The 13393-nt window shown below is 55.0% G+C and overlaps 4 protein-coding genes across 4 annotated transcripts; 2 read left to right on the top strand and 2 right to left on the bottom strand.

Annotated features, from left to right (window-relative positions):
• On the top strand, window positions 1–822 carry BKA78DRAFT_318682 (uncharacterized protein). The gene has a single exon (XM_066888801.1). The coding sequence runs from the start codon at window positions 106–108 to the stop codon at window positions 631–633; it is 528 nt and encodes a 175-aa protein (XP_066742621.1). The 5' UTR covers window positions 1–105; the 3' UTR covers window positions 634–822.
• Window positions 823–3777: 2955 nt separating this feature from the next.
• Window positions 3778–4521, bottom strand: BKA78DRAFT_318680 (uncharacterized protein). The gene has a single exon (XM_066888800.1). It carries the CDS (start codon window positions 4292–4294, stop codon window positions 3953–3955), a length of 342 nt encoding a protein of 113 aa, XP_066742620.1. The 5' UTR covers window positions 4295–4521; the 3' UTR covers window positions 3778–3952.
• A 4940-nt stretch (window positions 4522–9461) lies between these two features.
• Window positions 9462–10608, top strand: BKA78DRAFT_269555 (uncharacterized protein). Its single transcript, XM_066885503.1, has 2 exons — window positions 9462–9717; window positions 9759–10608. Exons 1-2 carry the CDS (start codon window positions 9468–9470, stop codon window positions 10271–10273), a joined length of 765 nt encoding a protein of 254 aa, XP_066742619.1. The 5' UTR covers window positions 9462–9467; the 3' UTR covers window positions 10274–10608.
• Window positions 10601–12765, bottom strand: BKA78DRAFT_372628 (cytochrome P450; the record flags this gene model as incomplete). The annotated part of the gene is made up of 6 exons (XM_066892747.1): window positions 10601–10869; window positions 10922–11693; window positions 11746–11781; window positions 11835–12262; window positions 12355–12482; window positions 12625–12765. 6 exons carry the CDS (start codon window positions 12763–12765, stop codon window positions 10704–10706), a joined length of 1671 nt encoding a protein of 556 aa, XP_066742618.1. The 3' UTR covers window positions 10601–10703.
• Window positions 12766–13393: the final 628 nt, after the last annotated feature.

Below are 13393 nucleotides of genomic sequence, written 5' to 3'. Positions count from 1 at the left end.
CGCAGGATAGGCACCAGGTAGTACCGAACTCTTCGCAGGACACGGAAGACTGGATCCGGAATCATTCTCTCCCGACAACCAATCGTTTCCTTGAAGCTCGACCAAATGGATTTGAATATCCACCTGGCTATGAGCTCCCCAATCGAAGAACAAGGAGTAATACAGGTCACGCCCGTCATCCGCCTGCACAAAGCACGGGTCCTCCAGAAAGAACCCGCCGAGAATCACCTGGGCAGAGGCGCAGGCGAAGCCATTCCCACAGGGCTCGTCCGCCTGGCTCTGATCATAATCCTCATGGAGCTGGGAGCTCGAGGCGGACTGCTCAAAACGTTGGTCACTCGCAACGTGCTCGTCGCCCGTCCGAGCCAGGACCCAGCCGGAGGTATCAGCAACCGTCTTCTCAAAGACCTCGTCCATCTGACCTCATCCATCGTCCACCTGGATCTGACGGTCGACGTCGGCGATCATCATCTCAAAGGGCTGGTCCCTCCGGCTCTCACAACCGGCACGGAATCGGAAGCTCGAGGCAGACGCCTACAGGCTCAGCTGTGGTTCGGTACAATGGTCGGGGCTTTCCAGTCGCACTTGCAGCCCCAAGGCAGCCCTATAGCACATATGGAGTCATGCCTGTGAACGCCTTTATTCCGCCGGCTGGGAATTTCTTGCAGACCGTTCCGAGCCAAGGGTCATCCAGGGGACAAGCTGCCAGAGTTCCAGCAAACAATAGAGTTCCTGGACAGCACCCGTCTGTGCCATTATACATCACTCCGAATGTGCCTCGGTATGCAAGCGGAGATTGGCTTCGGGAGCACCTACGAAGAACCCAAAATCAAAGCGCTCCTGCAAGAAGAAGATCGGCTGCACCTGCGCGGGAGCCCCGGAACCCGGCTCCTGTTCCTGCGCAAGACACCACAAGCTCGCATACTCCTGCAACTGTCCAACAGCAGCCGCGTTTTTGCGTTGAATGTTTTGCCGTTGATTGCGTAAGACACTGCTTGAGAAACTCCTTGGGAAACTCAGTGGTGCCGTCTTACCGATCGTTGCGTTCACAAAATGTAGTGGGAAATACTCCAGTCATTCATGACGAAATCCACAACGCACTCGCTGGATATGCAACGGGGCCTGCGCGACCTCTTCTTCCGCCGGTAGATAATACCACACTGAGTAATCCTCGACCTGCTCCTCCGGGAAGTGCTCTTCCATCGTTGGATTACCCAGAGAACCCTCTGCCAGACAGTGCACTTCCACCGGTTTTAGTTAATATGGAATCTATTGACTTCGAGGGGATTGAGTTCTCGGAGACTAATATCCCTTATATTTCCCGACTGATTCTCCGAGAGGTTCATCGACAAGTTGATTTTTCCCGCGTAACTGTGGATATTTCGCAGGTTACTGTCGCACAGCTCGCCACGCAGCTCGCGCTTTATATGGCGCGACGGCTCTTGCAGCAAGAATCCCACGCACGTGCACAGAACGGCTCACAGAGCAGCTCATCGATTAGCTCGGGGGTGTTTTCTGAGGATGGGGTTGATTTTGAGCAACCTCCAGGTCAAGTGGGATCAAGAGGGTTTCAGGTACCGTGGCCTCCACACATATTTCCTCTGCGGACAGGTGTCGGAGAACCAACCACAGGGAGTCAACCTCAGCACGCTCCAAATACTACTGAACTGGCTGCTACGTTTGGGCCATGGAATTCAGACCGTCCGTACAACTCTGTCCCTGAGTACAACGCTCCACAACAGCACACCCCATCATCTGCGTCCGAAGGGTGGAGAAGTGCACAAGGGAACCGAGTAGACGTGGATCCTCGTTTGCTTACGCCTTCGCCTCTACGTCTGTCCGCTCAATCGGGTTCTGAAAACGAAGAGAGCGATTCATTTGACGGACCGGGACCTGGAGATGGACCTACAGATCACCCGCAGGATGCGGAGCCACAGCCACAGCCGTCGGTCTTTGAAGATAGTAGCGGTTCTGAGGGACAGGAATCTGTTTACCCACGGTCTTCGTACTCTGCTTCTCACGAGATCAATCCAGCACAGGAGAATCAATACCCAGACGCTCCTAGTGAACAGGGTTCAGCAGATCTCCCTCCTCCACACAGCAGTCTGTCCGAGAGTTCAGAGAGTGCGATCCGATCGTGGAACGAGTTGTCAGCTGGAAATTCAGCCGAAAATTCAGCTGAACATTGGCCTTTGACTGAGCCTCCGCAATCTGCCCATTCTCACCACAATCCGGTTTAGTACACTGAACAGGCAGGTCCATCTAATGGGCCAGGTGAAAGGGATGTGCCGTTAGACCCTGCGCTTGCAGCTCCCCGGGAATATCCTTCCGCCGCAGAGCAGATGTTTCAACGCGCAGTCCGTTCTGAGAGCTCAAATTTTTCGCCGTTTGTCGAAGATGGCCCTGGAGAATCTCACGGTGCGACTTCAACTTCAAACTCACCGTCTGTCCCCGAGAGGACCTCTTCACGTATATTCCCCCCTCCGAGGCAGTCGAGGCATGACACTAGACATGAGTTGGGGGAGGAGGATCCTGACAAAATTGAAGTCCTCCCCTACACAGACGCTGAACGGGAAGAGCAAAGGCAAGGCCAGAGGCGATGGTCACGCGCTTCGTTGCCGTCGAGAGACGAGAACCCCTTGAGAATGCATCCTCCATCTCCAACGTTTCCGTCGACTTTTGCCCAAGGAGCGCAACCTCGATCGAGACAGTACTCGGAGGAGCCTCCGTCACCCTTTTCGCCATGGGCGCGGCAACCATCGCAGGGAGGATTTGGCCCGAATGAACAACGCGACGACATGGCATCATCGCCACTGCGACCATCACGGGGAAGTTTTGGCTCGTTTGGACAGTACAATGACCAACCTTCCTCGCAATGGCCTTCGCAACCGCACCAAGGACCACATTCTCTTTCTGGACAACATGATGGAGCGACCACTCCTGTAAGAAATGCACCGGCCAAACCACCAACGGCCACTCCGAAACGAAATCCAAGTCATCGTAGCAACACAACTCCAAGAAGACCCTCTCGCACGCGGCGATGGATCGAGCGTGTCAAGCTCCGCGTCAAGGGCCGCCTTAGAGGCGGAATGTCAGGAAGAGTGAACAAGTCTCCTCCTTCACCAAGAAGGACCGGACGCCGGAGCGGGCGAGAATTCGCAAGCAGGATCTTGAGCTGCCTCAACCCACACTCTCGATATCGCGATAGTAAGCCCCACGAACCCTTTGCGATAGCCAATGACTCCAGTCGATACTCAGATACTGATGTAGATGCAGATTCAGATAGAAGCGGGGATGAACGACCTTCGCTTGAATCATTTCATGATACTTCCGATACTCGTTCCGTCAATCGAGAACAGGCGCGAGATCATCACGGTTCAGCTCCTCTTGCCGCCAGTCGAAATCGGGAGCAAAGGCCTAATGCTCCTCGCAACGTCAGCCAAGGACGCCAAATACGTGAAGAACGAGAGCGTGAAGTTATCTATCTTCCTGAACGTGTTGACGCTCGACATCGTCCTTGGGATGAATATGATGCCAATCCTAGGTTCAGCGCTCGAGAACGTTACTGGGATGAATATGATGCCAATTCTAGGGTCGATGCTCGACAACCGTATTGGGATGAATATGATGCCAATCCTAGGGTCAACTCTCGACAACGCTATTGGGATGAATATGATGCCAATCCTAGGGCCAACGCTCGACGACTGTATTGGGATGAATATGATGCCAATTCCGAGTTCATCGCTCGACAACAGTATTGGGATCAATACAATGCCAATCCTAGGGTCAACTCTCGACGGTATTGGAATGAAGCAGTATATCCCGCTCCTAGGGTCATCACTGCACATGACGTGGGAAGGATTGTCTCGCCAGCGGTCGGAGTACACTTGTTGAAACCATCCAAGGTCAGGCCCCTCAGTCCTCGGAAGCCACAAAACACCCCCAAAAAGGATCAGACAGAGCCACGACAAAATCCATCCAAGGCCAGGCGACGCCTTTCGAAGAGACCCGAAGAAGCTCCCGAGAGACCGAAAGACACTCCCAAAAATGAAAGGACAGAGACTGTACAACGTCCTTCGAAGAAACCCAAGGGAACTGCCGAGAGACCCAAAGACACTCCCAAGGATGATACGACAAAGACTCTACAACGACGTCCATCCAAGTTCACGCGATTCTTCCGTGGAAAGCCTGAAGATACTCCCGAGAGACCGAAAGACACTCCCAAAAATGATGAGACAGAGACTCTACGTCCTTCCAAGAAACCCAAGGACGCTCCCGAGAGACCAAAAGACATCCCCAAAAAGGATAAGACAGAGACTCTACAACGACGTCCATCCAAGTTCACGCGATTCTTTCGTGGAAAGCCCAAAGTTGGTTCCGGTCTTGGTCAAAATGAGCCACAGCAGCCAAAGATGCATCTGCCACAGTGTCCAGTCAGCGATCACAGCCACAGCGATGTTCGAAGTAATCCCAGCACTATCTCAATTTCTGCTCCACAAAGAACAAGGCAGAGCCTGCCACAATGTATGATTCCACGACCTGTCCACAGCGATAGTACGGACAATCAGGGAATGCACAGGAGGACTGCCGGTCCAAGGCCGAGGAACTACACAAGAGACCCGAGTCAGGATTCAAGGCCTCATGATTCCAGTCCTGCTCCTCCTCCAAGGCCCATCGATACCAACTACACTATTTTGGTAGCCATGATTCCGCAAGATGCGTTCGACATTCCCCCAGAATCGATCGATCCACGATGGACGGTGCTCCGAGAATCGTTGGGCTCAAAAAAGGGATGCTGTACCAAGTGCTCGAGCGGAGAAAAGACGCAGTTGACAGACTTTCCAGTCTCGACATCTGCGATGAAACCCAATAGCCTGTGCCAATCAGACTGCGATGCTAGTCCGGAAATGTCCCCAACCGCGAAGCAAGACGGCGATCGCCTCTGTGGACGGCGCTCAAGCAACTTGACAGACCATGACTCGAACTCGCCTAGTGGTTGCTTGCTCTTCGCATCGCCTGCGTCGCCTGCATCGCCTGATACCTTTTCAAGGCTATCATCTCCTGCGTGGCTCCATGACGAAGTTCATCACAGCAGCAGTCACAAAGTTTGTGGGAATTTCTTAGCTGAGGCATCTCATGAAGAATTTCTTGAGTACTTGCTGAGCAAGAGTCCTCTCAAGAGTCGAGAGAACTATCAGAGTCATTTCCAAGTTTTCTCTTTCATGGGACAAGATTCGTCGGGAGGTCCCCGCCAGGACGACGGCGTCAACTCAAGTCAGTCAAGGGATGGTAGCGGTTCACCGTCCGGAACCGGTACCGCCGAACCAGACGCACCGTTGGCTGGCCCTTCAGATAGCGTGCCCCAACGGTTCTCTGGGGACACTGCTAGACAAACGGAGGATCCCCATTCAGACAATGATATGACGGAGGCGCCCCTCGATGGTGATTTCGACGCCGAGGATACCACGACCAATCTTGTCAACACTTTTGGCCCGCAGTCACAGTCCCTACCAGAATCTGCTGTCAAACAACCCGCCCCGCCCCTTCCTTCTTCAACTTCTGCTTGCGTCGGTCCTCCAAGCCCAACCCTGCCTCTAAGACGCTGCAACTCGCTTCCATTGGCGACTTGGGATTGGGACGCAGAACCAGAGGACGAGACCACTCATCACGACGGCGAATTGCACCAATACCTTGCCATTGAACGAGGGCGCAGAATCAGCTTATCAGAACAAGTCTGTGGCACTCCCCGCTTGCGACAGCGCAGACTGCGACGTGGACCGCCGATTATTCCCCTGAATTTTGCTGGTGTCAGGCAGCCTACTCAAGTTCGTCGCTGGGTTTCATTCTGGGGATCCAACGAACACGTCCAATTTCGATACAACGAGCCGCCTGAGGAAGTCCGTTCGCCAAGTGCCCCGTCTTCACCCTCTTCCGTTGGCAGTCCAAAGAAAAGCCTCTTGAAGCGTAAGGAGTTCGCACCTCTTGCAACAATCAAAGAGAAGGAGCTCGAGAAGGGAGAACCCGAGAGGAGGAAGCCCAAACACATGAATCCTACGAAGAGTCCTAGAAAAGTTCCGGGCGACAAGATGCCAGAGCAGAATTCATCCAAGGCGCCCGAGGCCATGTCGCACGCACAGTCAGATCCTCCGGTTGCCCTTGGAAGTTATCATTGGGGTCACAGTGCGACCATTCCGGCCAACTACAGATATGGATCTCTCTTCATGAAGAAAAAGGGGGACAAGAGCGCGAATCCCCCGCAACCTCGTCCACCGAGTACCGAACACGATCGCCCTGGAAGTACATCTGGCGGCAATGTTGAATCCAATGAGAGCCCAGGCCAGCATGGGTCTGGGTGTGGAGCTGACAACGCAGAGGAGCTGGAGTCGAATGACGGAAAGAGCGAGATGGATTACCAACTTTGGACGGCAATCAGACGATCTGAAATTGTCGACATGATTGCCTCATCGGACACGGAGAGCGACGTTCCGGAAGAGGAGGATGACTCGAGGGTAACCCGGGACGAAAAGATTTTCAACTATCTCGAAGGATCGTCTGATGTGTCTGATGTTGAGAACGACGACAGAGACCGTCCTGAGACCGAAGAGGAGCGCGCCGAGCGCGAGTCCGCGTGCGACTCGATGCTTCGGATGTTGCGAGACAGTAGCTCCAATCCTGAGTCTGCAACACTCCGCGCGCTCGAAGTTGAGGGCAGCGATGAGGAGCTGAAGGCCCGCCACTTCGGGGCTCGACGTGAACGGATGAAGCAAACGGCCAAAGGTACGAAGGAAAAGGACGAGGCAAACCGAAGGTGGTTGGAGTCAATCAAGCACCTCACATCTGCCAATCCAGAGGATGACTACACCGACAAGTCGACGTCGAGTTCGGACTCGGATCCAGGCAACGCCAAACTGCCCTCTTTTCCCCGCGGTCACCTTCCTGGGCCCCAAAAGAAGCCGGATGAAGACGTCTCTAGTGAAGACAGCTGGGAGCCCTTCCCAACGCCAGAGGCTAGTGACCCTGGCTCGCCCTTCGGAGATGAGAGGCCTGGGATACAGGACCCTGACCCCGCGTCGTCGAATCAAAGGCATCACCTGGGCCTTGGGCGACCTGAAGAGTACAAAGATGACGCCAGGAGGCCTGAAATGACGCTCGAGCAAGCAGAACAGCGTCGGCAGGAGCGAATGTTGCGTGAAAGCTACAGGACGGCAGTGTGCTCCTCCAGCTGGATAAAAGACTACTGGGGTCTCCTTGGACAGCCGCTTAAGAACGATGATGATCCGGAAGAGCTATATACCACTCCAGAGGAGGAAGCCAGACGTCGTGGCCTTCGCAAGATACAGCTCCAGACGCCAGCAGCAAGAGATAATCCTGGCCACGCAACGAGGATCACGTTATCAACTATTGGATGGGCAGAAGCACTTGCCACAGATGCAACAATTCCTGGGCCCGCAAGAATGACCTCTAACCCAGCAGTTGACCGGCAGTCGATTCCAGGCAACACTCTTGTCAAAGATCTTATCGCTAGGAGTAAAGACAAATCGCACCAGAGCAATACTGGCGCTTCACCAGTCGTTGGTAGGATCAACACTTCCAAAATACAGGAGAAGGAAGCAAATGTGCCGAAAGATGAGAAGAACCAACGTAGGACGTGGGGCATCTGGTCAACTGAGGTCCCTTCGGAACAACAGCTAGATCGTTTGCGGGCCCACATTGAGCAGACTGCCAAGGAAATTGGACGTGTCCCACAAGGTGCCATTGAACACTTGATGCGACAAATGAGAGATCCATGGACGCGCAAAGATTTCCAAAAGATGAGCAAGGCCATGTTGAAGGCAAAGCTCAGGACCTTTCAGGAGACTCCGCCAAAAGCGAAGCCCATACAGGAAAACAATAGCGAATCCCCTGAGCTGACGCTTGATACGATGAGAGCCGTAGTGGAATTGACGGCTAACAGCAAGACGCCAGCGACGATCAAACAGGCCAAGTCTATCGCTGAGGCCTCTGGATCCGGTGGCCGGTCGCAATCAAAGACAGCTGTTGCTCAGAGAGACATTGATGATCCCGATCCGAGTCCCAAGGTGGCCAATTGGATGCGAACGCAGCAGATTTCGCGGATGAAAGATTCACTCATGACCCAGGTGGTCAAAACAGAGTGGGACGAATGGGCGAAATTTTGTGAGCAGAAACTCGCAACGACAGTCAAAACCGGCAAAGGAGTGCCCGAGGCAAAGAATCAGAAGAATAAAGAACAAGAATCCCGTAGGGGTGTTCTTGAACGGGCTGCTGGCCGCATGTTTAAGAGCAAAAAGCGTGAAAGAACGCAGTCCGAAGGCAACACTGTCTCGCCGAGAAGCAGTGTCCCTGATCAATCCGGCCCAATTCTGCGAATCAGAATGACTCCTGTCAAGCCCTCCAACAAGAACTTAGAGACTCCTCCTGTCTTTGCTCGCCCCGATCCTTTCAAGGAGCCCGGTCAACCTGAAGGTGCCTCCGCATCGACCGACCCTAGAGGTGCGCGAAGGGAGCGAAGCGATAAAGTCGAGCAAATTCCAAAGCCTACGGATTCAGCAGAGGATCCTCGGCCTCCATCCTCAGGCGGTGGTCAAACCCCGCAAGCCGGAATATCCGATGATGCAGCCTCGATACGCTCAGCGCAGACGGCATATCGCTGGATCCAGGACGATGCAGCTTCTGTCCGTTCGGCACAGACGGCCTTCCGCATAGGAAATGTCAGCAAGACTGCCGAGTTAGTCTCCCCAAGAGGTTCTTTGCAGGACTTCCCACGTCCCGTGTCGCCTGATGTGCAGTACGTTGAGGACATCTCTGTTGGGCAACAGTCCAGTCCGTCTTCCCAACACATTGAGGACATTTCTCAGGTGGAGCAAACCCAGTCTCAAGCAGATGACGATTTACGACAAGTCTCCCCAGCAGAGACAGGCCAGACCCAAATGAAGCGCGATTCTGGAGCCGTTGGGGCAACTAGAGAAGGTAGCGTTGTGAAGGGCGTGGAACCATCGGGAACGGCGTCGTCTAGGGAGGGCGGCAGAATTGGTACACCGCCTTCAGAGGCCGCCCCGAACGCACAGACTCAGGAGCAATCAGAGCTAGCGGACCAAAGCTTGGACCATCCTGCCCGCGACGCCAGTCCACGTCGTTCGCGACTCCGTCGTCCATCTCGAGCGCCACCCACTTCCTCCGGAGCGCGAAGAAGGCGCGAGCAAAGACCTCTTACCAAGTCGGTACTTCCTCCCGGCTGGACATCTCTGGTTGAAACGACATCGTCATCCGAGTTCCTCTTTGAACATTCTCAGTGGCTTCCCAATTTCAATCACCACGACCCTCTTCCACCCCGAAGACAACGAGAGTCAACGGTCGCGGCGAACGTGGACTTCGTCAATGCTCGATCTCCTCGAAGACGGATTATGAACCAGTCCCCACAGTACATAGACTCTTCGAACAACAGCATCATGGCCAACTCACTTCCCCGCCAATCTCCTTCGCCGGGTCCTGGCCACCAACCCAATGGCTCTGGCGGCATGCCCAATCTCGTCAATGGTCTCCTAAGTGGAGGCCATCAAACGGATGTGAACCACTTGTGGCAGGTGGTGCAACAGTTGTCCGACGTGCTTGCCGAGAATAGGAGCCAGACGGCCAACATCATGAACAACGTACAGCAAATACAGGCAAGCCCTGAACCTGGAGAACCGTTTGAACCAGGTGCTGACTATGTTGGACCATGCAGGCTCGAGTAGCCCAAGATGGATCCTCGCCCACTGTCGCCCAAGTGAACGGCGATCTTACAGCTGCCAACAATCGGGCGCAGCTCGCAGAGATCAACTCCCTCCGCACGCAACTTCAGTCCGCTCAAACCAAAATATCGTCCCTCGAAGGCCAGAATGGCGCCTTGCAAAGCCTCGTACAAGACTACGAAGGCTCCGTCACTGCTATCCTCGAAAAATTGCGACCGTTTACCTTTCGTCACGAGCAAGCCATACTCGCATTACACACTCACTACAACAACCTGCTGGAGAAGGAAAGACAGCAGAACTTGGAACTCAGGTTGGAGCACCAGGAGTGGCAGGCAGGTCTAGGGCGCGCAGCAACATTCGCTCGTGCTGCTCTAAAAGAAAGCTCCGAGGCGAGCCTGCCACACGAACGAAAAATCAAGGAACTCAAGGCGGAAAACAAACTCTTGAGGAGGCTTGCAGGCTGGGAGGAGGTGAGCGATAGCGACGATGACGAAGATCACAGAGAGGAAGACCATTTGCATTAGAGGGTGGATTGGCGTCCGAAGCTTTCTTTGAACTAGTGTGGATACGACTATCGCTGGATATGGTACGTATGGCGTTATCACGGGGGCCTACTGTCCAGGCATCAGGACGGCGTTGGCACTTGGAGCATGCCAGGATGGCGCTCACTTTTTATTATTGATTCGCATTGCAGTCATTTCTATCATGGCAGATCGGTGGCGTTTTGGAAGGCTATGGGGTGGGCTCAACATCATAAAGGACGGAAGATTCGTCCAGCTTTGATACCAATACCATACTTTCACTCACCAACTGTCCCGAAAGACGTAGCTGGTGTTCATTGCCATGATGTGCGTTAGCAAGTACTACTCCTCCGCCATTGAGGTTGTCTTAGGCTAAAAAGTTCCAGGATCCATAGGCATCGACTATCAAGCCCTCAGAGACGAGTTGCAGTGCCTATTTCTTTGAAGAAAATAGCGAGAGGGTGTAGCTCGTTGACCCCTCATACTCAGCCAAGTCTTCCAAAGCCTGCTTCCCTTCCCTCTCGATTGTCTGGCGAATCTCGTCACTCCGGGGTGTAATGCTGCACTTGAAAGGCTGCGGTCTCATATTGAGGCCGTCCCTGTAAACCATGTCAGTAGTGCAGCTCACGCAACGCAAAACACTTGACCTACGTGTAGGCAAAGATATCAACCGGTATCTCGCGACCGTCTGCATCCCTCGCCTTCTCAATCTTGAAACCCCACAACAGACGCGCAATACTCAAAAAGGTGCCTTGCTCCGCCAACGCCTGACCCGAGCAGACGCGGCGGCCCCAGCCAAAAGTCATGTATCCGCGCTCGGCAGGGAAGGGCTTCGCCTCCTTCAGCCCGCCATTCAAGAATCGCTCGGGGTTGAAGCGATCGGGGTCCGGGAAGTAGTCGGGGTCGCGGTGGATGGCCCACACGTTGCCCTGCACCCAGGTGCCTTTGGGGATGAGCCAGCCGTTGTACTCGTCGTCGGCGACGGGGGCGTGCGGCTGGCCGCCGATGATGGCGACGCTGCGCCAGCGAAACACCTCCTTGACGAAGGCGTTGATGTACGGCAGGTCGGCCTGGTCGTCGAGCGAGGGGCTGCGCGCCGCGCCGACCACGCGGTCCAGCTCCTCCCGGGCGGCGGGGAGCACGTCTGGGAATGCGCAGCACGCGAGCACGAAGGTGATGAGGGTCGACGACGACGTGTCGGAGCCGGCGCCGAACAGGTTGCCCGCGAGGGACGAGATCTCCTCGGGCGACAGGTTGTATTTGGGCGCGGCGGCGAAGAGCTGTTTGGCGTAGCACTCGTCGTGGCCGGGCGTCTCGAGCGCCTCTTTGGCCAGGCTGTGGAAGAAGATGTGATTGCCGCCTTTGCGCCGCGCGCCGAGCCCGCGCTTCCAGGGGGCGATTTCAGGGGGGAATTTGGCGAGGACTGTTGTCGTCTGTCAGGCTGTCTTGTGGTAAGAAGTATCAAATAGACTTACTTGGAAACGTCTCCATGAGCATAGGAAAGCTTTTGGCTAATCCCGCATCAGCAATCCGGACACTTGAGTTACGCAACACGACTACACACCCGGCACGTTCAAGATCGCCGCCAACTGCATCGACGCGATGACCTCTGTAATAATCGGGTCATCATCTTTCGCAACGCGTCTCCCAAATGCCACAATCGAGACGACACTCGTGGCATAGCGCTCAAAGTGCTCGGCAAACTTGTGCGGCTCGGTCAACAGCGAGAGCGCCACGACGCGGTTCTCGTTGTCCTGGAACGCGCGGTACTTGCGCACTTGCTGGACGCCGACGCCCGCGTGCATCAGCTTGCGGTGGACACGCCACCGCTCGCGCTGCGCCGCCGTGAACGTGTATTGGTTGACCAGGTTGTTTTGGCCGGGCCCCAGTTCAGCGAAGACGATCATGCGTGGGCGTGACGAGTAGGTCCCGGCGCGCTTGTCCAGCAGGTCGGATGCTGCTTGTGCGTTGCAGATCCAGATGGTTGGGTTTCTGTGCACGTGGTGGTTAGCTTGCTGGTGAATTGCTTCGGCGCTCTCTCATGGTTGGCTCTGCGTCGTGCAATTTCGCATCTGTCTGCCTACCTTCCGATCCAGAACGTCACCATTGGCGCTTTGTACTCTTTTGCCAATTTCTCGAAGAAGATCCACGGTTTGTTCTCCGGCAGCGAAAACGTGTTGCCAATGATGGGCCATGGCAGCGGGCCCGGGGGCTAGCGCATGGTGTAAGTGTTTGTGTTCATCTGAGCAACCACTGTCGCATTGACATCGCGATGTCTCCTCCTCTTCGCCTTGTCCCCTTTTCTTGCGCGCCAAGAGACGAGAAAGAGGAAAAAAGCAAGCTGTCTACTCTACCATTTTCGCGCGCAACCACAGCATCCGCGCGTAATCCGCAACCAGCAGCGCGAGCGCCAGGCCCGCCAGCGTCGCGAACGGGTGCTGCCGCAGCAGCAGCCCTAGCTCCTCGGCTACGAGCGCAACGTCCGGGAGCGCCATGACCACAATGCCGTCACTCGTCAATCGTTTCCACTCGGTGACTCTGCGACGATCAAAGGTCCGGTCCGAATAGCTCTGGAATTGTCCGTCCGTCCGGCAGTGGACGTGTGGGTTTTGCTGGGCGACGTCGGCGACGAGCAATCGCAGCCAGGGATCTGGGGTTTTGTCATGGCGAGCTTTCGGCAATGTTGGTGTTGGCGCAAGTGCCGAGCGTGCGGGAGGCGAGATGGGCGTCGTGCGCCAGATGGAGATGTGGAGGTGGATGTGGGGTCGGTTGGCTTTTGCGGGGAAAGGCAGGGGTAGAGGGGGTCGATGCAGGTCATTTTCAAAAGCTTATTTTTGCGTGACGGATGTCGTTGCGCTGGGGTGAGTTGAGCTCTGAGGGATTCGATTGTGGTTATCGTGTTGCGGTGCGGTGCAGGATTCAGGGGTCGCGAAGGCCATAGCAGGTGAAGCTTGCCTAGTTTCCTCAGCTACGAGCGCGTGGGTATTAGGAGACAGGCCAAGTGCCACACAGGAGACCAGACCTTGCAGCTGTCCTGAGAAATAGCAAACCAGGCAGAGGAATACACTATAAGCAATATTTTTGACCGCAGACAGACTTGAAGTCTTCTGATGAGAAGACGGT

The sequence above is a fragment of the Phyllosticta capitalensis genome, assembly GCF_038381095.1.
Source record: "Phyllosticta capitalensis strain CBS 128856 chromosome Unknown BKA78scaffold_7, whole genome shotgun sequence".
Lineage (NCBI taxonomy): Eukaryota > Fungi > Ascomycota > Dothideomycetes > Botryosphaeriales > Phyllostictaceae > Phyllosticta > Phyllosticta capitalensis.
Note: the sequence above shows the minus strand (reverse complement) of the source record. Positions and strands in the feature narration are given on the sequence as shown.